Below are 25,260 nucleotides of genomic sequence, written 5' to 3' on the forward strand. Positions count from 1 at the left end.
GGTAGGATGATGAATAGCGGCGCTGTTGCGCTCAACGCCTTTTGGCGGTGTTATGATGAAACAGCAGGCCTCTCAGAAAAGATATAATCAGATATAATAATTGCTTTTAATAGTGTTCATCGTCTGTTTGATTACGTCTTTAATTGATTTTTCTGTACATTTATGTCATGTGCACATACAAAAACACTACTACTTAATATTTAAGATTTTAGTTGCTTTGCAATGATGTGTATCGTAAGAAGCGCAATACAAATAAACTTGAATTTATTGTAATATAATATAAAATCAATCATATCATATAATAACATAATATAATAAAATGTAATATAATTATATATACAGTAATAATAAAATATATATGTATATATTTAAACAAAATAATTGAAAACATGCTTTTCCATATGCATATAAGAATATAATAATATTCTATGATATATTATACAGTAATATGTGTGTGTGTGTGTGTCACACACACATCCATCCATACATACAGTATATAGCACATATAGCACTGTTTGGTTATTTATATATATCTTACAATATTATTCTATAACATTTAGAAAATATTGTATTATTATTCTAAATTCCTCGCTATTATTGAGATTAGTACACTACAATAGATCCGTATAATAATAGACAATATGTATATTATACATTTGTATGAATATTATGTACTATATTTACAATATGCACTAAACTAAATAACAATAATAAAAAAATATATATATTAATAGTTTATATTTAAATGAACATTATGACATTATGCACCAAATAATCATTCATCCTGCATTTTAAGAGGTTATCATGAATACAACCTCAGAGATCCCAAACCCCAGTGCACGCTCACATTATGACGTAATCCCGTGAAAGAGCACGCGCTCTTCTCAACAATGTCGACCACCAAAACAGAGCAGACGCTCCGCGCGCCTCCGTCCATCAGAGCTCGAGCGGAACCGAGCAAATGAAAGCGAAATCTCATCGCGGTGCGGTAAGTCTGACGCGCACATTAGTGCGTCTGTCTCATAATGCACTCTTTGATTCTTATTTTATTGCATGTATGTTTATTGTCAGGCTCACCATATGCCTTTAATGCATGTAAAAGAGGCGTGGCGGTACAGAAAGGACGCAACAACCATCTGACAGATGTTGTATTTGCTTAGCAACAGAGGAAAAGATGAGATGTGCAATTGTCAGCTGATTGCATTATGTATATCGACGGCTTCATGGTCGATATCTGACAAAAGTGCTTTGAGATACGCATGAAAGGTTCCAGTGTGTGTGTTTCATGTTAATGTTTACACCGCTGTACACTAGACTATTATACATCATTTGTGTGGATGTCTGTATGCAAACACGCACATACAAGCAAAACTGAAAGAGAAACAAAGAGATGAGGTTTCGTATTATGTGGCCTGCTGTTTAGGAGTCTGTCAATCATTAAAGCTTTTAAATGTTTGTCTAATTACTTTAGAGCCTTTTTATTTCACCCTGTCAGAGTATAACAATCTTATCAAATGCAATAAATGTTATTAATGTACAAATAATAATGCTATTTATTGTTAATAATGTGCTTACAAACAGCAAGACAGCTCTAAATATGTTTCTAAAATCATAACAGACACATGTGTTAGTTGTAATGATACATTTCGCATTTCAGTGCTTATTTAAATAGTTAGGTAAATGATTATGTTCAACATTGAACAAAATAAATAAAATAATCAGATCATCAGGACCCTTATGTGAAACTGAGGGGTTTGTATCACCCTGAAAGGGTGTATTTCATGATAATGTAATTGCAATTTTAAAAATTTCACAATTCTGAGTTTATATCTCGCAAAAAATAAAATAAAATAAATAATTAAAAATATCTACAAATTTAAAAAAGAAGAAATATATACCCAGAATAAACCCGCAATTTTGAGAAAAAATAAAATCTGAATTTTGAAATATGAATTCGCAATTTTGTGAAAAAATAAAAAATTTTAATCTTGTGGGATATAAACTAAGAATACGAGAAATAAACTTGTAATTCTAAGAAAAAGTTAGAACTATAAGAGTAAACTCTGATAAAGTTAGAATTTTTAGCTATAAAAACTCTGATTTTAGAGTTATAAACTCATTACTGAAAAATAAATTTAGATAAAAAGTAGAATTTTTTTTTTAAATTTTTTTTTTTACTTTTTAATATATATATATATATATATATATATATATATATATTCCATAGCTGAAATAGAAAAAAAGCTGAGATGTAAACTCACAAATGTGAGGGAAAAGTCAGATCATGAGATAAAATGTCACAATTGCTTTTTTTGTTATATAAAAAAAAAGAAATGAGGAAAAAAAGATTTGAATTTATATCACACAATTTTTACTTTTTATTTGATTGCAAGAAACATTGTAACATTGTAAGATAAAAAGTTACAATTACCTTTATTATAATTATGGCAGAAACAGGCTTCCATAGCAGTTTAGCATGATTATAGAAATATGTTTGCCCAGAGAATACCTTGATTGATCAATCATATTAAAGAATTCCAGAGAGCTGTGTAACAATCTTTATTTTTAATGGAAAGTCCCTGTTGTTGTCTATATTTAATAATAGTCTTCTCCCACTGTGGTTTCTCTTCTGTTTAGATCAGGAAAGTTTAGAGGAGGACATGGCTGCTCAAGAACCCTCCCCCCCGTCCTCCATAGAGAACAACAAGCCCGGGTTCCCAAAGAAGATTCTGGCCATCAAACTTGAAGACAAACATTTATGCAACTGCTGTCAGAACATTTTGAGGAGACCGTTCCAAGCGCAGTGCGGCCATCGCTTTTGTTCTTACTGCTTCAACCGGACTGTTGGGTAACTCAGTCTGATGATCGCAAACAGATGCAGTTATTTGGCCGCTAAAATTCAGTTCTGATGCAGTGACTTAAAAACATTTACTGGGACGATGGACACATATGGCTATAGCAGAATGATGACAATTTTATTGTTCAAATGATTTCCTGTTCTTTTATTCGTATATTCACTAAGGCTGCATTTATTTGATCAGAAATACAGTAAAAACTTTGATACTGTGAAATATTATTTCAATTCAAAATAACTTTTTTATTTGGATTAGTGCTGTCAAACGATTAATCATGTTAAATGGCATCCAAAATAAATGTTTTTGTTTGCATAATATATGTGTGTTCTCTGTGAATGTTTATTATGTATATATAAATACACACACATACGGTATATATTACGGTGAAAATATTTGTCTATGTCTATATTTATATTCATATTATTTATATGATAAATAAATATATTTAATATAAACAAGATATTTTTCTGAAATAAATACATGCATGTGAGTATATTTATATATACATAATAAATATACACAGACACACACACACATATATTGTGCAAACAAAAACTTTATTTACGATTAATCATTTGACTGCCACTTTTGATCAATTTAATCCATAATTTCTGAAAATGATCCATCATTTTTTATTTATTTTGTATTTAATGTTTTTTCTTTAGTTTTACTTTGGAATTATAAGTGATTATGCATTTTAAAAAATACAGTTCCACATCACAACAGATATTTAAGCATTGATTAGCTTGTATTGATGCCAAAAATGCTGATGTCAAAATAGCAAATGTGTGTTTCATTGCCATTTTAGATCAGGACCACAGAAATGTAATGCCTGTATCAAGGAGGACATCTTCGAAGAGCCCACGTCCATCCTCAAACCAGGCTGCGTACGTGCAAATGCTTTGCTAGATGTCAATCCAGATTTGTGAGCATTTTTAAAATGATTTAAAGCCAAACTTTTATCGCAGAGCATGCACATTCTCTGTGTTTTCTTGCAGGCGTTTCCCGACAATGCTGCCAGAAGAGAAGTTGAAAATCTTCCAGCTGTTTGCTTCAACGAAGGCTGCTCCTGGAAAGGCAGTATTAAAGATTATGAGGTTGTGTTCATTAACATTAGCTTTATTGATATACAGGAGCAGATGTATTTAGACACTACATATGCAATAACATCCAGTATAAATGGACAGTTTCTCATTTGGTAACTTGTGTCACATCTCTGTTTTTCTAGTTGAGCCATGAAGGGAAGTGTGAGTTCATGATTCTGCCGTGTCCCTTGTGCAAAGAGCTCATTAGACTGAACGAACAGGAGCGTCATAATGAACGCGAGTGTCCTGAGAGAACGCTCAACTGCAAGTACTGTAAAGAACCATTTCATTTCAAAAACATCAAGGTAAGCGAGCGGTCTGACAAAAGATGCATTCATTTGAAGGAGGAAAAAGGCAATTCATGTTACAAAATAATGTTTTCACAGGCCCATGATGAGATCTGTCCCAAATATCCTATGATTTGTGAAGGATGTGCGAAGAAGAAAATCCCCAGGGAAAAGGTGTGGTAATCAAAAACATGTCACACCCAGTATGAAAATGACTGTGTTATTCAGTAACACTCAGTTAAAGAAAACAGAACAAGTGATATACTGTATGTACGGATGGTAGATAGTTATATAGTATTATATTAGTTATTTCTTTGCTCTCCTCTTTTTAGTATGTTGACCACATCAAGTTCTGCAGCAAGTTCAGGACTCCATGCAGATATCATGTGGTTGGCTGCGACATTTCAGTAAGTTTTCATTTCTAGAATCCTATTATTTAACACATTGTTGTACAAAAAAAGAAGGAAAAAACATCCCTAGGTTACGTATGTAACCCTAGTCCCTCGAGGGAACGAGACGCTGTGTCAGGCGCTTTTGGGGAACGCCTTTGGCAAGAACAACTCTGAATATCGTGTGCAATCAGTCCAATGGAAGAGCGTGACGTCACGGACGGGGTGATGCAGCGACCAGGAAGCTATAAAGGCACCTGCCACACAGCTGACTTCAGCTTCGAGTAGGGAAGCAAGCGCAGGCAGGGGTGCCGGGAGTATAGCTCTGCGACGCAGCGTCTCGTTCCCTCGAGGAACTAGGGTTACATACCTAACCTAGGGACGTTCCTCTTCGGGAACTCGAGCTGCGTCGAGCGCTTTTGGGGAACGATGTGCCAATGCTGCCAGACTACCAAACCCCTGCCTAGTGTGTATCCGAAGAGCACAGCTAAGGCGAGAGGACAGAAAAGCCAGGAGCGGCTTGCATATCAAGATTGTAAAATATGGCGAATGTAAAGGGCGTGGACCACACCGCAGCGTAGCAGATGTCCAAGAGGGACACACCTGCTAGAATAGCCTTAGAGGCAGCCATACTCCGTGTAGAGTGAGCCTTGGCTCCCAAAGAAAGGGTAAGACCAGAGGACTCATAGGACTCGTTGATAGCCTCGACTATCCAACGAACCCTTTTTAGGAGGACCGTAGCAAACAAGCAATTGGTCAGGTTTTCTCCACAGCAGCTCTGTGGACGTATGCGTCCAGTCCTCGAACTGGACACATACCATTCAGCTTCACCTGGTCTGGCTGAGGACAGAAGGCCTGCAGTACTATGGGTTGTGGCTCAACAGAGGGAACTTTAGGAATGTAACCCGCTGAAGGGTATAAAAATGCTTGGCCATACCAGGGGCAAAGTCTAAGTAGGTGGGGGCCACCGAGGGGGCCTGCCAGTAATATTCATGAATCGGCTCAAATTGAGCTTTACAAAGAGCCTCTAATACCACAACCAAGTCCCGGGGGGGGGGGGGGACACGGGACCGTACTGGAGGCCTCAGCCTCAGCGCGCCGTGGAGGAAACGTGTAACTAGGGGGTGTCTACCCACTGACTGACCGTTGAAAGGGACGTGGTAAGCAGCCATGGCCACCACGTACAGCTTTAAGGTGGAGTGAGTTAACCCCGCAGAGAGCCTAGCTTGGAGAAACTCCAGAACGGTACCAACTGTGCAGTTAACAGGGTCAAGCTGGCGGTCTCTGCACCATGAGGAGAAGGGTTTCAACCTCAGGGCGTACAGTTTCCTCGTAGAGGGAGCTCTGGATTGGAGTTTGGGGGTCTCAACAACCTCGGTTGGGAGACCGGAAGCTATGAGCTGTGCCCCCTCAGGGGCTACACAGACAACTTCTACAACTCCGGGCGAGGGTGAATATTTTGCCTGAGAGAGCAGATCTGTCCTGATCGGAATCACCCATGGAGAGCCGTCGAGGAGAGAGATCAGATCTGCGAGCCATACTGGGCCCGGCCAGGACGGGGCTACTAATAGAAGATGGACCTCGTCCCGGCGTACTCTCGCCAGAACTCCCGGGAGCAGAGCGATGGGGGAAAAGCGTACAGACGAAGCCTCGGCCAGGTCTGTACCATAGCGTCCAGTCCCAGAGGAGCTGGATGAACTAGAGAGAAACAGAGGGGACATTGCGATATCTCTTGAGTCGCAAAGATGTCCAAAAAACTCTCCATATCTACTTCACCACCTTGGGTCTCGGCCCCTGTCTCGACAGTATGTCTGCTCCCACAGTCAATCTCCCAGGAATATACACTGCTCCGAACAAGAGGAGTTTGTCCTGGGACCACAGAAGGATCTGGTGTGCCAGCTTGTACAAGGGGCACGAATGCCGATCTCTCTGGTGACTGATATAAGAGATCGCCAATGTGTTGTCGGTGCGCACCAACACATGGTGACCTCTCAGGTCTGGGAGGAAATATTTAAATGCTCGATGCACAGCTAGCATCTTTAGACAACTGGTATGCCATGTCAGATGGCGACCGCTCCACAGACCGCAGGCAGGGTGGCCACTCATGACCGCACCCCAACCGGTGAGGGACGCGTCTGTCGCTAGCGTTACTAAGCGACCAAGAGCCTCCAACACCGGGCCCTGTTTCAAGAACCAAGGTTTCTTCCATATGTCTAAGGCACGAAGGCATCGCCGCGTGACCTGAATAGTTCGGAAAAGATTTCCCCTCGGGGAAAACCCCTTGGTCTTGAGCCACCACTGTAGGGGCCTCATGTGCAGGAGGCCAAAAGGTATCACGTTGGACGCAGCTGCCATGAGCCCTAACAGTCTCTGAAACTGCTTGACAGTGAGTGACTGGCCTTCTTTGACTCTCTTGACTGATGTGAGGATCGACTCGATCCGAGCAGGAGACATACGTGCCTGCATCGTGGTTGAATCCCATAATGCGCCTAGATAGGTGGTTCTCTGAACTGGAGAAAGTACACTCTTCTTGGCATTCAGTCTCAAACCCAGCTCCCCCATATTGGGCGAGAATGACACCTTGATGTCGAACCGCCATCTGCTCTGATTGAGCTAGAATCAACCAATCGTCGATATAATTTAGAATGCGGATGCCCTGCATACAGAGGGATACCAGAGCCGCATCTACACATTTTGTGAACGTGCGGGGTGAGAGTGCAAGGCCGAAGGGAAGTACTCGATATTGGTAGACTTTGCCCCCAAAAGCGAACCTCAGAGACGTCCTGTGTTGTGGAAGGATGGATATTTGGAAGTATGCGTCTTTGAGATCTATTGCGACAAACCAGTCCTCGGATCTGATTTGAGCTACATCCTGTTTGACAGTGAGCATTTTGAACTTCAGTGACATAACTGAGAGGTTTAGATGACGTAAGTCTAAGATCGGACGCAACCCCCCCCCCCCCCATCCTTCTTTGGAACTATGAAATACCGGCTGTAAAACCCGGATTCCCTGTCCAGAGGAGGGACCACCTCGATGGCCGCCTTCCTTAATAGAGTATTCACTTCTTGTTCCATCACCAGAGCCTGCTGGGGGCTGACTACTGTCGGTGTAACCCCATTGAATGTCGGCGGTGGATGGCTGAACTGAATGCGATAGCCTCTTTCTACCGTGTGCAGGACCCATTGAGATACATTTGGCAGTATGTTTCACGCTGCTAACTGATGTACTAAGGGATCAGTCCCTCGAGACTGACCTCTGGTGTAAGAGGCCTCTGAAGGGGTGGCGAGCGTCTCAGCTCTGCTACGCTCACGGGCGGAAATAACTGAGAGCAGTGCTCGCTGGAAGCGGCTGCACCCTGAAACTCTGGCAGGGTTGGCAGACCCACCTCCCGAGGGCACTGAGGTGAGTAGGGCACCGTATAATGAGGTGGACACCGCTCTACCCCAGTAGGGGCCGCCCTCTGTAGTCGTGACTGAAATGCGTCATGACTTCTTGGCCGTGGACCTCCCAGCCTGACCTCAGATGGGGATTAGGCTGAGAAGTCGCCGGCCCAGAGCGTTGCTCTGTTTGTACATGGAGGGGCTGCTCCCGCCCAGCAGTCCCTCCAGTACATCTAACTTCACTAACTTCTACACTAACTAACATCTAACTTCATGTTCAATAACTGTCATTATATTCCTCAGAATTTAATGCAATCAAACAATCAGACAAGTAAACGCGGTCTGGATTGTGATACAATTCACATTGAAGTGATATATTGAACTTCTTGAAGTTAGATAACGGTCATTAGATTCCTCAGAATCTAATGAAATTCAGCAATCAGACAAGTAAACACGGTCTAGATTGAGATAAAGTACACATTGAAGAGCTGACTTCTCAAAGTCATTATATTTCTTAGAATTTTTAAACAATCAAACAATCAGACTAGTAAACACGGTCTGGATTGTGATACAATAAACATTGAAGTGATATATTAACTTCTCAGTTATTAAATTTCTTAGAATTTAATGAAATCAAAACAATCAGACAAGTAAACACGGTCTAGATTGTGACAAAGTACACATTGAAGTGATAGAACTAACTCCTCCTTTTTTAAATGGAGTTTAAACAACCAGACAAGCGGTCGGGTAAGGAAAATTCACATCAAAACTGAAAATGATGTAATACACGCGTTGCCTCGACAGCGCGCAAATAATTAGTCACACAAACAATATTAATCCCCTCGGAGACTTAAATAGCTGCTCGTATAATGTTAGGCATAACACTGTTTATTGTATATGCTTATGCAACTTTATGTTTGTGCAACTAAAAGCTCGCCGACGCCCTCCGTATCAATCTCCTCGGAGAAAGAAAGGCGGAGCGTCAAGCCCGATGCTCGGGGGGAAGAACCAGGCGGCAAGGAACTCGACCAGAAGTTGAAGTCGGGTGGGGGCTGCCATCTTTTAGCAGAACTTCACTTGCATTAGCATTCCCATTGACTCCCATTCATTTTGGCGTCACTTTGACAGCGAATAACTTTATATCTGAGGCGTTTAAAGACTCCGTTTGTCCATTATTTATTTCTAAAGATACACAACAACGTATAAAGGGCCCCATTACCTTCTATGTTACATTATGGCCCCGTTTAAACAGTTTTTGTAAAAATAGGCTAACGATTGCGTCATAACCACAAGACTCTCCGTCGCATTACCGTACAGACAGGAGGAGAAGCTCGCAGGCAATTAACTTAATATGGCGTACTGGCGTTACATTTTAAAATACTATACAAAATAATTAATCAGAATCACTCCTACTCACTCACGGAAAAAAACTCCTCGCTCAAGCTCGCCGTCTCTGCAAGATTAACGATGGCAGTTTGCACGCACAGCCACTTAGAAGATTTACATCTGTCAGACAGGTTGCTGACGTCGCCAAGCTTCGTTTGAGTCTGCGCGTCAGAAACAGAAGTGCTAAAAAACGCTAAAAATGGGCTTCACTTGTCTCAATTGAGTTCCAATGGGGTCGCTGTGTCCATTTCTTTTACTGTCTATGGGAAGAACCGAAGCTCGGGCTTCCGAACCCCGGAAACCGGGCAGATCTGATGGGTAAGGTAGGAGAAAAGGACGTGCCCGTCTCCATTCACTCCAACAGATCGATCTGCGAACCCAACGAATGCTGGCGCCGTTCCGCCTCGGCAAAAACGGGACCGGTATCGCGAGGAACGCTGGCGAAGGATCCCTCCTCGAAGAGAGCCCTCCGGGATCGAAAAATAATAATAAAAAACAACAACAAAATTACAGAAATGTTCAGAAAACAGACTAGTATTTCTTAAAAGAAATAAAACTATTAAGATTCTTAATTGAAAAAAAAAGTAAAAAATTATCCAATAACAAATTAAACTTTTAAAAAATAACTTAAATGACCACAAACTGAAATAAAATTTTTCAAGTACTAAAATAGTTAAAACTGAATTAAATCGAATTTAAAACTTACTAAAAATGTTTAAAAATATTAATACAATATTATAGAAATTACAAAAGCACATCACAAAATTACAAAAAACGTAAAAATATGTTTTATTTAATCAAAATTTATCAAATATAACTTTCATACAGATACAAATGTTTGAAAAGTTGAAACAAAATCAATTAGAAATTAATTGAAATATATAAAAAAAATGACAAGCACATTTATCAAAAATTAAACTACAATTAAATCGAAAACTTTAAAACTTAGTTAATTTAAAATATTAATAATTGTAACACTAAAGGAGATCTCAAATGTATCAAATATCACTATTAGAAAAAAAAAAACAAAGTGAACTGATTTCCTAACTAATAATGCAGTGTCATGATGCAAACCACATGACTGACAAATCATTCACGTTGAAGTTTAATCAAATTGTTTTCCCTTTGAGGTGGAGAAGGAGAAGATCCACGATCACGAGCGTGTCTGTGCTCACGAACATCTCAACCTGCTGTTGCACTACATCATGAGCATGAAGGTCTGTCTGGAGGGTCTGCAGCCCCAAAGCCTGGAGCTGGCCGGTCACAAAGCACAAGAGCTTCACCAGGCGCTCCGAGACCTAGAGACCAGAGTCAGTCAGCTGAACGGACCGCCCGTGCAGGGGGTCCCCTCCTCTTCATCCTCATCCTCGTCCTCCTCTGCGCCTCCGACCACGCTGCCCACCTCCTTCACCCCTCTGCCCAGCTCGGTGGGCGCAGCGCTGGAGCTCCAGCTGCACAGCGAGAAGACCAAGGTGGCAGATCTGGGCCGTCGCTGCCAGGAGCTGGAGGTGAAGGCGGGGACGTTTGAAGACGTGGTCTGCGTGCTAAACCGAGAAGTGGAGCGCTTCGCAACCACCATGGAGGCCAGCAACCGCCAACACAGACTCGATCAGGACAAAATCGAGGCTCTTAGTAACAAGGTGTGCTGTCTGTTTTAACCCTGTTAAGCCTGACGTATAAAATAACAGTCAGAGATGGAACAGTTTATTATAGATTTAGGTTGAATATGTGATTTTTTTGTTGAGACAAAAGGCTTTTATGGCTCTTATAGTATGATATACTGAGAATATGGAGAAATAAACACCTCAGTTTTATTCCAATGCAATTTGGTGCAGATGCTGATATTTATATGGCCAAAAAGAATCATTTAATTCTGATAGCTTGTAATGTAAATAAATGAGATCTATAGCAGATTCTTACAAAAAAATACATGTAAATATCAGTTGTGCCTATGTAACTTCCGCAATTTGTTTTAGATGATATTTAAATGCTTAGTTTTATGATCAAAGCTCTATAGTTTCAAAACATATAATGCAATGTATATATATATATATATATATATATATATATATATATATATATATATATATATATATATTTATACACACACACACACACACACACTGTATACATAGTGTTATTACTGTGAATAAATTAGGACTGAATATATTAATATTAATATACATTTTTTATAATAATAATACATAACATAGAAGCCTTTTTAAATCATATATTCAAATAGAAATGTATTTTTAAATAAATTGGAATTTAAATATATTCCAACGTTACTTTTCTTTTTGCAGCATATATAAAAATACAATGTATGAATGCACATATATATAAATGAAACTAGGATAATGCATAATAATAAAAACAATAATTATCATAAAATAGAAGCTTTTAAAATTTTAAAATATATTTTTTTTATATATATATATATATATTTGTGTTTAATAGGACTTATTAAGGTGAGGCACAGGGGTGGATGTTTGTACAATTAAACTAAAAACTTGCTAAAATATATAAACTATCAATGAGACGACAGAATAGATTTTGTACAAGTATTTCAGAAAATGTATGATGCAGATAATTTAGAGGCCTTAGAAATGTATGTATCGAATATGACACAGTAAGCATTACAGGGTTAATATCGTCAGTATAAACCTTTAGTTATGTGATTGCATCTTTTTTTTTGCCATGTGAGAATGATTTATGCTCCATATCGAATATTTCTCCATCATGTCTCCTGTAGGTGCGTCAGCTGGAGCGGCAGGTGGGTGTTAAAGACCTGACTGTGGCTGAAATGGAGGGCAGATTGCGGGAGATGTCTGCCACCACGTTTGACGGCGTCTTCATCTGGCGGATAGCAGATTTCTCTAAGAAGAGACAAGATGCCATTGCTGGACGGGCACCTGCCATGTTTTCACCCGGTAAAAAACCCACAATAATCAGAACAGACACAATGATCATTGTGTTGATTTGCAAATTATAAGTTTTGACTAACACGCTCCTCATTTTGTTCAGCATTTTACACAAGCAAGTACGGCTACAGGATGTGCCTGCGGATTTACCTGAACGGCGACGGGACGGGACGGGGAACGCATCTCTCGCTGTTTTTTGTGGTCATGAGAGGGTTGAGTGATGCGCTGCTCAAATGGCCCTTCAACCAGAAGGTGCATCACCATTTTTAATGTTTGTTTTCATGTGTTAAAGCAGCAGTGAGGAGTCTTGATGTTTTAAATGAACACATTACACTATTACACTACTCCTGATACAAAATAAATTATATTGTTACTTTTCATCAAAAGTCATTTAAATTCAAATAGGGCAACTTTAAGTGATAATTTATAATTGTGAATAAATTATGATTGAATATTTTAATGTTGCATAATTTTTTTATATTTCTTACAGGATGCATATATAATAATAATAATAATAATAATAATAATAATACATAACTTAGAAACCTCTTTTTTTAATTTAGGATATAATTTATAATATGTTAATAATGCATTTTTTTATTTTAGTTATAACACACACACACAAAAAGTTTATATATATATATATATATATATATATATATATATATATATATATATATATATATATATATATATATATATAATAAATGTGTGTGTGTGTGTGTGTGTGTGTGTGTGTATATATATATATATATATATATATATATATATATATATATCTCAACACACACGTTCTTTTTTTTTAAATTAAAATAAAATAAAATAATTTATATTTTATATATATATATATATATATATATATATAACTGTAGTATATGTATCTATATATGCAAATATATAAAACAAACACTTCTAAAATTACAAATAGGGAAATTGTAAGTTTTTAAGTGAATATAGAATTAATTGAATAATAATTGAACCACAGCAGGAGATTTATTCCATACAGTATGTTTCAATAATAATAAATAATAAATGAACTAATACATTTCATGTATTAAAATTATATATTTGATATCTATTTTAATATTAAGAACAGTATTAACGTTCTGTGGTGTAACCAAGGCCATGCAGGTGGGGAAACGAAATGATCCAGCCTAACCTAGGCCATCCCAAAATGCATGGATTGTTATGTGTTTGTGAGCTGAAGTTAGTTACCTTCCTCCAGGTCACACTGATGCTGCTGGACCAGAGTAACAGAGAGCACATCATCGATGCTTTCCGTCCTGATGTCACTTCCTCCTCGTTCCAGAGGCCTGTAAGTGAGATGAACATCGCCAGCGGCTGCCCGCTCTTCTGTCCACTGTCCAAGCTGGAGGGCAAGAACTCATACATACGTGACGACACCATCTTCATCAAAGTCATCGTGGACCTCACTGGCCTTTAAAGTTTTTTACTTTCTTATACGCTGCCTCTGATGGAGAATCTTCTTCACCACAGCAGGAGATTTATTCCATGACGTCTGTTTTGACACGTTTCCCTGCATGTGTTCAGCCGTCACAAAAGCTGCACTGATGCACAGTTCCCGAAAGGCTCAGTAGAGCTCTATAATAGGAAAAAGAGTCGTGATACACTGGGATTGAACGTGAAGTCCGGTCCAGTTGCATAGTGTAGATCATAATGCAAAATAGATCATACAGAAATTAGATGTTTTTTTTTATTTGACTCGCTCTCAGAACATGATAGATCACAGATTTGGAGAAATGTAGCATTGCATCATTGCTCACCAGAGGATGCTCTGCAGTGAATGGGTGCCGTCAGAATGTGAGTCAACCAGCTGATGAAAACATCACAGTAATCCACACCAATCCAGTCCATCAGTTAATGCTAGTAAAGTGAAAAGCTTGACATTTGTGGAAAACAAACCTATTAAGGTGTTTTTAATTTCAAAGAAGTCCTCTATCCATAATAATGTGGTCTGGTCTGAATCAGGAGAGAAATATGCACAGATCAAGCAGCCAAAACTGTTTTATGCAAATATGTGGGTGGATTTTGATGTGAGAGGACAACAGGAGATGGACTTTTCCACTAATGGAAGCATGATTATGAATTATGGACTATTTGTATTATCTTTTTCAAAGTCGGAAGCAACAGTTTAAAGTTAAAAATGTCTTAATGATGGATTTGTTTCTTACAAACACACAGCTTTTGGCTTCTCAAGACATTAACTGATGGACTGGAGTGGTTTGGATTATTGTGATGTCTTTATCAGCTGTTTGCACTCTCATTCTGACGGCACCCATTCACTGCAGAGCATCCACTGGTGAGCAAGTGATGCAATGCTACATTTCTCCAAATTTGATCAAATTAATAAATTAACTCATCTACATCTTGGATGGTCTGAGGGGGAGTACATTTTCAGCAATTTAAAATTTTAGTTTGAACTATTCCTTTTAGCGCTTCAGCACAACATAGACTTTTTTGTGTTTACCGTACTAATTACTGTAGGTGAAAAACGGATTTAATCACAGTCAAATGCATTAATATTATCACTAGCAGAATGCATCCTCTAATTATACAATTTGTTTAATAAACAAACACGCTGATTAGCATTTTTATAAATTGCAATTTGCATGTCGATTACCACGAAATGTGGCCAGCACACTTTATTTAGGAAGCATCCATGCTAAGACGATAACTTGTGCTCCTGTAGAGCTAAACTGTTTTTTAAGGGGTCAAGGGGGTTTTAATTGTCATACAGTAAGTATAGTGAGGGTCAAGATCGTGGATTTCCTTTATTCGGTGTTTGGATACATCTGTGGAAGATAGTTTGAAGTTTAAAGGTAAAAATCGTATAAATCTTACCGTAGGTGTCTGTGAAATAAACGGTCCCGTGCACATGAATATTCAAGTTATTATGTTGCATTTTGTACATTTATAAGAAACAATGACTAGTCTTTTGTAAATAGGAATATTTCTACAGTTTACATGGTACATCTGAGCTTGAGTTTGTAGTGCTTGCTTGATTTTATTTCTTTTTCGATTCTTCTCACTGCCAAAAGAGGCAGTTTGTGTGTTTTCTAGGCTAAACTGAGATGTTTACACAGGACCAAGCATTTGAAAACTTTTATATACAATTGTCTTTTATATTTGGCATTGGGGGTGTCACTAATAACCCGAATCCACTGATTTTAAACCAGTTATGACAACTATTGAAACTTCTCTGTGCATGGGGAGCCTCAATCTGCAAATGCACATGATATTTATTATCACACACAGTTTACTCATCCAGTGAGTGACGACACCACTGCTGACATACTTTAGAGACAAATAAAATAAATATTGAACACAATGACTATTATTTTATATGATACACTGCTTTTATTCTTAAAAAGTAGAAGCAGATATTGATATTCTCGTACTCTATATATGCAATGTATCTTTATATATAACCATAAACTCTCAAAGCGAGGGATCTTTATACAGTAAATGTATATACAGTTTACATCTATTTTATTATATTTAATGCATATTATATAGCTGTACATGTGCAGTCATGGTGGTTTAAAAACTAGTTTTCACTTCTTCTTAGTAAATTGTCAGAAATACTGATTAATTTGTACATGCGATGCCTTGCGATAAACTAAACCTGATCGCTTGATTTGAGAAATAGTTCATCACAAAGATGAGGATCTATAAACTGCAATACTAATGAAGCTCAATTTTAGGGCATTTCTTAAAAGGGATGAAATAGATGATGCCATACATTGAAAAGATATGCTATACTGTGTTTCTGTGACATTATTCGTGCCAAATATGCATAGTGAAGTGTTGTTAGAGTTATTAGATCATGATCTGTCCTTTAATGAAAACAGATTGAATGTATGTCAAACTCAAAAATGTGCATTTTTTTATTTATTTTTTAACTGAGATTTGTTCGAGGTGAAATTTCCAGCTAAATTTGTCAAGTAATATCACACTGCAAATGATATACCCGCAGATTTGTAAAATCTATAACAATGGGCTGCTGATTTAAAATATTTGATTACTTTTAATAAACAATTTAATTTACTGAATTATTATTCTGACTAACAGCATTTACTAAATGTACTGTATGTACAAAAACGAAGCTACTATAATTAATGCCACACTTTCATTTAAAGTTGATTTTGACGGCTCACAATTTTTTTATTATTATTCAGAAGATGTTTTTCCTGTACCTCTATCTTTTATAAGTTTATCCAGGTATGTTTCTATGTAAGATGCAAAAATTGTCATAAAACATAAAAAAATGACATTTCACAAACCTTGATCATGGCTACTGTTTATATTTTACAGTCTCAAACTTCATGGTCCTCTTAGTCTGCTTTTTAGTCCTTTAGTCAATATCCTCATTGACAACTTAGTTTTAGCAATTAATAATTATGTATTTGCGTTATGTTATATGTGTTTGTATATATATATATATATATATATATATATATATATATATATATATATATATATATATATATATATGTTTTAACCATTAATATTATTATTCTATTATTTTATATTATTATTTATGATTAAAAGTGTTGTCTGTAAAATATATATATTTTTTATTTTATAAATGTTAAAAAACTAATTTCTCTGTGATAATTATATATACATATATTTTTTTCTGGATAGGTAAAGAGAACTTGAAAACACATTAAAAACTCCCATATTACATTTTTATTTCCTGTTTTTTTTTTTTTTTTTTTGAAGATACATTTTAGACACATTCCAGGTGAAGAGATAAAGTTAAATCAACACTTTTTTCTAGGGATTACAGATGCTGAGGACTCTATGGGGGAAAAGAAAACATTATAAAAATAAATAATTATAAAACAATAATTAATAACACATCAATAAGCAAACTGGCTTGACATACAAACTCTTTAGGAAATAAGCAAACTGACAAAATTTACACACTTATCTGCACCTTTCTGTTTACTGCATGTCAGACCTGAGAGTGGTAATGATTCAGTTGAGGAAATGACATCACTGGTCTCGAAGACACTTCCTTTTCTGAAAAAAACTGTACAAGATCATTGAATATTTCCTGAAAAAGTAGGTTTGTTGTAGGATGGTCTTGAACCGTGACTGGTGTCACATTCAAATATCACATTTCACATGCATGTTTTTACCAAGTGTCAGTAAAACCCTCCACCAATCACGACTGTTTCTAGCAGATCAAAGGTCTACAGAAACAGTATTCGCTGGCGATCACTGGTCTGATAAAGTTGATATGAAAGGCAGAGTTCGAATGGTGAGAAATGTTCCACTCAGGAGTTTTAATCGTGTCTGTCTGCGACGAGAGACAGGCTGTTGATGAGAGATGTGTGGGACTTTGGAGAAAATAGAAAGAGGGACATTTAAAGTCTATGTTCTTGTCCGTCTGCCTTCCAAGTTTCTGAAATTGACTGGCCGGATCTTCATCTCCGCGAATGGAATCGAATGCTCATGGCCTTTCCAGTGGAACCAGTTGATCCCCTGTGAATTAAAATTGTCTAATTTAATTTCAATATCTTACAAAACATTTCAGTGTTGTATATCAAAGGGTATAAAGTACTTAATTATTGTAGTTGAATATTATTTTGGGAAATTTGTACTTTTATCTACTCAAGCATTATTGAACCTGAGGACTTTTAACCTGATGACTATAAGTCGCACCTGAGTATAAGTCGCATCAGTCCAAAAATACGTCATGATGAGGAAAAAAACATATATATGTCGCACTGGACTATAAGTCACATTTATTTAGAACCAAGAACCAAGAGAAAACATTACCGTCTCCAGCCGCCAGAGGGCGCTCTATGTTTATTAGGGGGAGACTACAGGAGAACTGAGCAGCATAGAGCGCCCTCTGGCAACTCTAGATGGTAATGTTTTCTCTTAGTTCATGTCAAATTAATTTTGATAAATAGGTCGCACCTGACTATAAGTCGCAGGACCAGCCAAACTATGAAGAAAAGTGTGACTTATAGTCCGGAAAATACGGTATTATTATAATAGTTTTTATAAATATTTTGAATTAGATTTTATTTTTTATTTTATTTATTTTTATACTTTTAATTTCAATTTAGTTAAAATTCGTAATTTTTTTACGTGCTTTTTTTCGGTTTCATTTATTTTTATTTCAGTTTCAGTTTTAGTTCAATTCGATTTTTATTTTTTATTTTACTAAATTCAATTAAACTAAAATTAGAAACTGAAACAAGTTAAGTCATTCATCTAATATTTATTTTATCTTATTTCAGCTTTATTTCAAATAAAAATGATACGTTTTAGTTTTAGATAGATTTAGATTGTTCTAAACTAACAATTGAAAACAAAAATTTCAAAAGCATTGATCAATCTTAGTTAATGTTTATTTACATTTTCTAATACATTATTCAAATCAAAAGTTGTATCTGTTCGTATTATTTAATGGCGCCAACATGAACTAACAATTAAATTTTATGCTTAATTAAAAAATAATAAATTGTATGCTTATAAAAAAAATAAAAAATAAAATAAACCAGGTAAAATGTGCTACGCATTGTTAGTTAATGCATTAACTGACATGAACTAATGGGTCCTTATTGTTAAGTATGTATATTTTTGTCAATTTTACTGATAAAAGTCAGGTCAATTTTTATGTAAACAAAACAGCCAGTAAAAATAATTTTGATTTAACATTGAATTGGCCAAAATATTGGAGAACGGCTTACTTTGCTGTGACTGCTGTCTCCATATTTCCCCATCAGGTTCACTCGATGGCAGTTTTTATACCAGAACGCTCCCTTTTAGGACAGGGCACAGTTGGTGACCGCAATGTCATTGTCATTGTCATAGGTGGAGAAGGGTCTGTTCTGGTGATATGACAATGAATCACCTAAAGAGAGAAATATTACAAAACCTTTGCCATCATTGGGCATGAGATATATGAACAAAGTTTAAAACGAGGCATTGTTTGCATGTATTCTAAGGGTGAAATGATCTTATGATCATCATATTTGCATGAGATACTGTTCTTTACTGGCATTAATTGTTCTATGAAGACATGTACAAAAGGTTTTTATAGTGAAAAAAAAACAATCTTTAGATTATTAAAGTGTTCTTCACACTAAGAAAAATGCTTTTTTTTTAGAACTGTTGACTGAAAAGTTCTTTTTGAAACCAAAACCAAAAATGATTCTTCTATGACATCACCTCTTTTTGGAACCTTTATTTATAAGACTGTAATATTGGATAACGGTGTATACCGAAGGCATAATGTATATGGAGTTCACCTGCGGTGCCACTGTATGCACCAATCTGGATCTTGTAGCGGGAACGAGGATCTGCGATGTAAAATGTATCGTAGACTGCAAACACACTCTCCTGTCCGTCACGCAGGTCCACGCGCAGCTCGTACTGACCTGCTGAGGTGATTCTGTGAAGATTTGAAAGTCCTGAAAGACAAAGACGCACCGTCTGTGTCAGTAAAGCCAGACTGAGTAGATTTGAGTGCTGTAATGGCCTGTTGAAATCGAGTCGCACCGAGCCAGAACTCATCGCTCGTGTCACCGAATCCTGCAGAGTAGTTCCTGTAGTTCCTGTAGAAATCCAGCTTTCCGCTCTGACGCCGAACGAACACCTGTGGAGACAAACACATTTGTTTACGGGAGAAATGAGTCCATGCAATCTCTGAAAACTGAACCTATGACCTTGGCTTTTTTCTTTTCTTATAGAACTCTGCAATAAAAAGCCCAGTTACCTTTTTAACTGTATTTTTTTTTATTATTATTTGTGGCAAAGCCAAGCTTCCAAACTTGCTACAAATGTTTCCACTGAAATACGATACAACTTAATCATGGATAGCAGCTATTCTTATATTTAAATAAAATTCAGAAACACATTTAAAACTAACTATATTACTGCTAACTATAAGTTAGAGTTTGTTTCGAATCATCCTTAAAGTCAACACTATTCCATTCAGTTTATTCAATCTATTTTCTAACATTCAGTCATACATAGAAGTTAGTCTCAACTGAGATTAATGTTGCAATGCAAACATGTTTAGTAGTGTGTGAGCGTCACCATCCAGCCACCGCCATCGGTGCTCATGTCACAGTAAACTCGGACGGGCTGCTTCTCGTCTCCGCTGATGTAAATGGTGTACGGACCGGAGGAAGTCTCTCCGTTCAGCAGAGCTTCTGAGCAGTCCTTGGTGTTCCTGAAGCGCATGCCAGCTGCACACAATATGAGGAACAAAACAAGGTCTGATTCAACAATCAGACAGTGAATAACACACACAGATCACACAAGCAGGGAGTGCATTCTCCCTCACAGCCAAAAAGTGGATCTGTCTTTAAAGACCTTAATGCATAAATCAAATAAAAATAATCAAACAAATAAATCTGACTGCACAATAAAACGCAGGGTTATTATTGCTAGATAAAACCGTATTTTCTTTCATTATTTGAAATAAAGTAAAGAGTAACTTAACAAAAAAAGAAAACTTGTTATATTTTAACTAATTGTCAACTTAACTTTTATTGGTTTTATTTAGTTTAAGAACTAAAAATCAAAACTACATAAATGAAAGTTGAAAAATATATTATGTAGATAAATAAAGAAATAAAATGATATATATATGTATATGTATGTGCTATTGTCTTGATTTAGATTTTATTGTTATATTTTAGGTTTTCATTTAAATTTTTTAAGGTTTTATAATTTTGTGATGTTTTTAATACATTTTTATCAGTTTTTATTTTTAAATATGTACAAATAGTTTTTGTTTACTTTTAGTTTTTATAAATTTTAAATACATTTTTATCTTTTTCTTTTTTTTAAATATGTATAAATAATTCTTATTTACTCCTAATTTTTATTTTTAGTTTATTTCGTTTTAGTTATTTTAATAATTCAGCTTAAACTGAGCAAAAATTAGAAACGCTTCCTTGGAAACTTTTTTATTTTTATTTTTTTTATTTTTTTTTTTATGGAATTGTCAGTTTTGATTTCATGGTGACTTTAAGCGTGATTGGAAGCCGTGTTTGGGAAAGTTACTTTTAAAAGTAATGCATTACAATATTGTGTTACTTCCTAAAAAGTAACTAATTATGTTAATAACTTTTTTATTGAAAGTAATGCATTAGGTTACATTTGCCTTACTTTTCAAATGTGAGCTGGGTTTGCTTGTTTGCTTTTAATATAAAAAGTTATATTTTTGGCAAATGTACTGTACAAGCCCTTCACATCAAAAGCCTCAGGCTGAAGGAAATGTAAATCCATGTCTGTCCAGTAGAACACAGAAGAAGAAAGTTCAACGCTCTTCAGAATTGAAAAAGTAATGTGTTATTTTACTAGTTACTTGAAAAACAACTTGCATACTTGTAATGCGTTACCCCCCAACACTGATTGGAAGTTTGATGAAGAGTAATATAGCTGTAGTTGTGTTAGTGAACAGACTGACCTGTGCTGAAGACGGAGCTGATCTGTGTGCTCCTCTTGTCCTCAGAGACGGCCTGCAGTCGAACTGTGTGTTCAGTGCTGCTCCTCAGATCAGACAGAGCGTGTGAGGTCACAGACGGATCCAGATTCAGCTCCTGTGTGAACATACAGTACGTCAATTCTGATCTCAACATCAGTAAAAAAATAAATAAATCCATTTATTAAATAAATTTTTGTTATGCATCATATATTATTATCTATAAATAAAGTGAAGTGAAACCATATTATTATTATTCTGATTATTATTACTTTTTGTTTATTACTACTGTTTTTTATTATTATTATTATTACTGTTGTTGTGGTCTAATCGTATCCAAAAATCATAATTCTAGAATTTGCAAAATTAACAAAACTCTTTAGATGTTCAAATTGTGTCTACAATTAATTACTTCAATAAAATACAACATTAATTTGTTATGGTGTTAATTTTTTACATGAATAAATTAATAAATGAATACATTTTGTTATAGTATTTTTATGCATGAAATAATATGCATTATAAACTTTATTATGATTTAATATATTTATACAATATTCTCCAAATGCTCAATCTGCCTTGAGCCATATAAATCACTAATGCATATAGGTTATATTAGATATATATGATGACTAATCTATTTAAAAACTATACTGTATACAATTAATGCAGATTTAAATCGTATATTTCAACCTCAAAAACATCTTTTGTGTTCCACAGAAGAACGAAAGTTTGTAAACAACACAAGGTGATCTTTGTTGAACGATCCCTTTTATATGGCCTATATAATTACACTAAAAGCTTACAATTCTTAAAATGAAATAAAAAATGAGTATGTGAGAGATGTCTGACCCTGACATCCCCGTCAGATGGTTCAAAGGTCAGGATGTATGCGGTGATGGCAGCCCGCGGCGGCGTCCAGCTGAGAACGGCGCTGTCTGTCTGAATATTACTGGCAACCAGATCACGTGGAGCGTCCACATCTACATTACACCAGACAAACCAGATTACACTCACGTTGATTCAGACAACCAGATTAAAAAATGCATTCATTGTTTAGATTTGATCATTGAAGTTTTATAAATTCAGCATTAGTCGTGTCAATGACAGTCCATTATTTTAGGAGTCAGGAGAAGAAACTTAAAAAGAATCCTAAACTCAGGTTCTCTCACTGATGCATTATGGGAGAATATATTTTTAATTATTATTATTAATTTTTTTAACAGCAGTTTATTATTATTATGCAGGTAGTTACATTTGGAAAAATATATTTTTTCCCCTTTTTATTTATTTATTTTTTTAATTGATTATCAGATGCAGGGGATACCATATTTGAAATACTTTTGAAATTGTATTAAAATAAATAATAATAATAATAAGCATTATTTTTATTATAATTATATATTATAATTACATATTTTAATATAATAACAATAATAACAATAATAACAATAATAATAATAATAATAATAATAATAATATTAATAATAATAATAATAATTATTATTAATATCATTATTATTACTATTACAATTTTTATAAGTAACTTTTGGCACATTAAATGTTTCTTTTTCAACAGGACACATGAGAAACTAACAGTAATTAGCTTTAATAAAATACAAAAAAATGTAAAGCTGTGTAAATTCTGATTTTAATAATGCACATTTGTTGTTGTTGTTATTATTATTATTATTATTATTATTACTATTGATACATTATTTTTATTTTTTTCTCAGTTAGGGCACATATGATAGAATAATAGGACATTTAACACCGCTTTTAATGTTTTGTCTTATTTAAGAATGAAAAGCTTTTATTATTTCTAATATTACTGCTAATTATTTTTATTTTGAAAATATTATTTTTTGATGATAAATTAAATGGTTTTAATTTTCAATAAGGACATATGAAATAATAGGACAAAATAATAATTAAATAATTATAAAAATGAATAGAATGAATAGAATATAATGAGTGTAATGAAATAGAAAATGATTTAATAATAATAATATAATTAAAATGAAGTGGACGTTAAACAACACACAAAATAAATATATTTCTATTAATGTTAATAAATTTAAATATTAAGTCAAATTCAAAAAAATGTAAATGCTTTACAGAATTTCACAATTATTTTAAATCAAATTCCTCCGTTTCCCACATGAACTGCTCAATGGAGAAGTGCTGCTGTATTGGAGCAGGTCTACAGGGGGCGCCAGAGCACTAGTCATGCTGGAGCTCACACACCTGTGCTGAAGTCTGTGGTCGCTGGAGCACTTTTCTCCCTGTTTCTGATGGCATACACATTAACAGTGTAATGAGTTGCTGGAGCCAGTGAACTCATCTCAAACTCCACCGTGTTCCCAGAAACCTGCTCTGATATCTGTGGCACTGTGCAGAAAACACATGAAACAGAAATTATTCTATAAAACTAAAAAAAAAAAAAAAAGAGAAATGAAAATACAATAACTTAATAACAGATGTGGGTTAATTTCGGTGTCCTGCAGTGTGACACGTCATATTTTTGTTCTACTGGAGCAGGGCGTGCAGCAGCAGAGACGATGCAGACAAGTCAAGCATGAATAAAGAAACCCAAAACGGAGCACAACAGAGAGTTCAGGAGTTTCCTCACCAGTGTCTGCGCTGTATGTGATCACATATCCATCCACGGTCGCCACGGCAGGTTGCCACAGCAACAGTGCCTTTGTGTCAGTGACATTGACAGCAATCAGGCCACGTGCTGCATCCAGGGCTGGAGGTCAATAAATCAATACATTAAATAATAAAAACATTACTGTTTACATTACTGATACATATTGTGTTATCTGAATATATATATATATATATATATATATATATATATATATATATATATATATATATATATATATTATAAATTATATTAATGCTTATTTATAAATGTCATATAAAATAAGTTCAATGTATATTTATACATTAATATAGTAATTGTTTAATTTATATTATACATTTTAAATATTTTAATGGTTTATATATATATATATATATATATATATATATATATATATATATATATATATATATATATATATGATTTGTTATTTTATAAATTTTTTATATGTAAAAAACAAACCAAACAAAATAAATATTACACATGAAAAAACTATTAATTTACATCATCAAATGTTACATTATTACATTATTAAACTTAAACTTGTATAAATGTGTTTTATATATTTATATAATGTAAAATAACAGTTTTTATTTTATTTCATATGTAATATTTATTTTTGCTTGTTTGTTTAAATTTATACAATAATATAACATTTATATAATTTATATAATTTGAGATATTTTCATGTCTTTACATTTGAATGTACATAATTACTGTTCTTTTAAATTAAACAATATTATATTATGTTATTTGTTAAAATACAGACGCATACAAAATAAAATAAAATTTTTATTGTTTTAGTTTGTTACATACAAAACAAAC

At 35.1% G+C, this 25,260-nt stretch overlaps 1 protein-coding gene and 1 pseudogene across 2 annotated transcripts; one reads left to right on the forward strand and one right to left on the reverse strand.

Annotated features, from left to right (window-relative positions):
- The first annotated feature begins 807 nt into the window (after positions 1-807).
- LOC113073664 (TNF receptor-associated factor 2-like) lies at positions 808-14,560 on the forward strand. Of its 2 annotated transcripts, XM_026246497.1 has the most exons (11): positions 811-988; positions 2,638-2,848; positions 3,664-3,742; positions 3,854-3,952; positions 4,084-4,245; positions 4,327-4,401; positions 4,560-4,634; positions 10,514-11,023; positions 12,136-12,313; positions 12,408-12,556; positions 13,530-14,560. In XM_026246497.1, exons 2-11 carry the CDS (start codon positions 2,661-2,663, stop codon positions 13,746-13,748), a joined length of 1,734 nt encoding a protein of 577 aa, XP_026102282.1. In that variant the 5' UTR covers positions 811-988; positions 2,638-2,660; the 3' UTR covers positions 13,749-14,560. The 2 variants fall into 2 exon arrangements, with proteins under 2 accessions (XP_026102276.1, XP_026102282.1); XM_026246491.1 differs by having other exon boundaries at positions 808-988; positions 4,084-4,401.
- A 2,485-nt stretch (positions 14,561-17,045) lies between these two features.
- Positions 17,046-25,260, reverse strand: part of LOC113073683 (tenascin-like) — a 51,178-nt pseudogene continuing 42,963 nt past the window's right edge.

The sequence above is a fragment of the Carassius auratus genome, chromosome 5, assembly GCF_003368295.1.
Source record: "Carassius auratus strain Wakin chromosome 5, ASM336829v1, whole genome shotgun sequence".
NCBI lineage: Eukaryota > Metazoa > Chordata > Actinopteri > Cypriniformes > Cyprinidae > Carassius > Carassius auratus.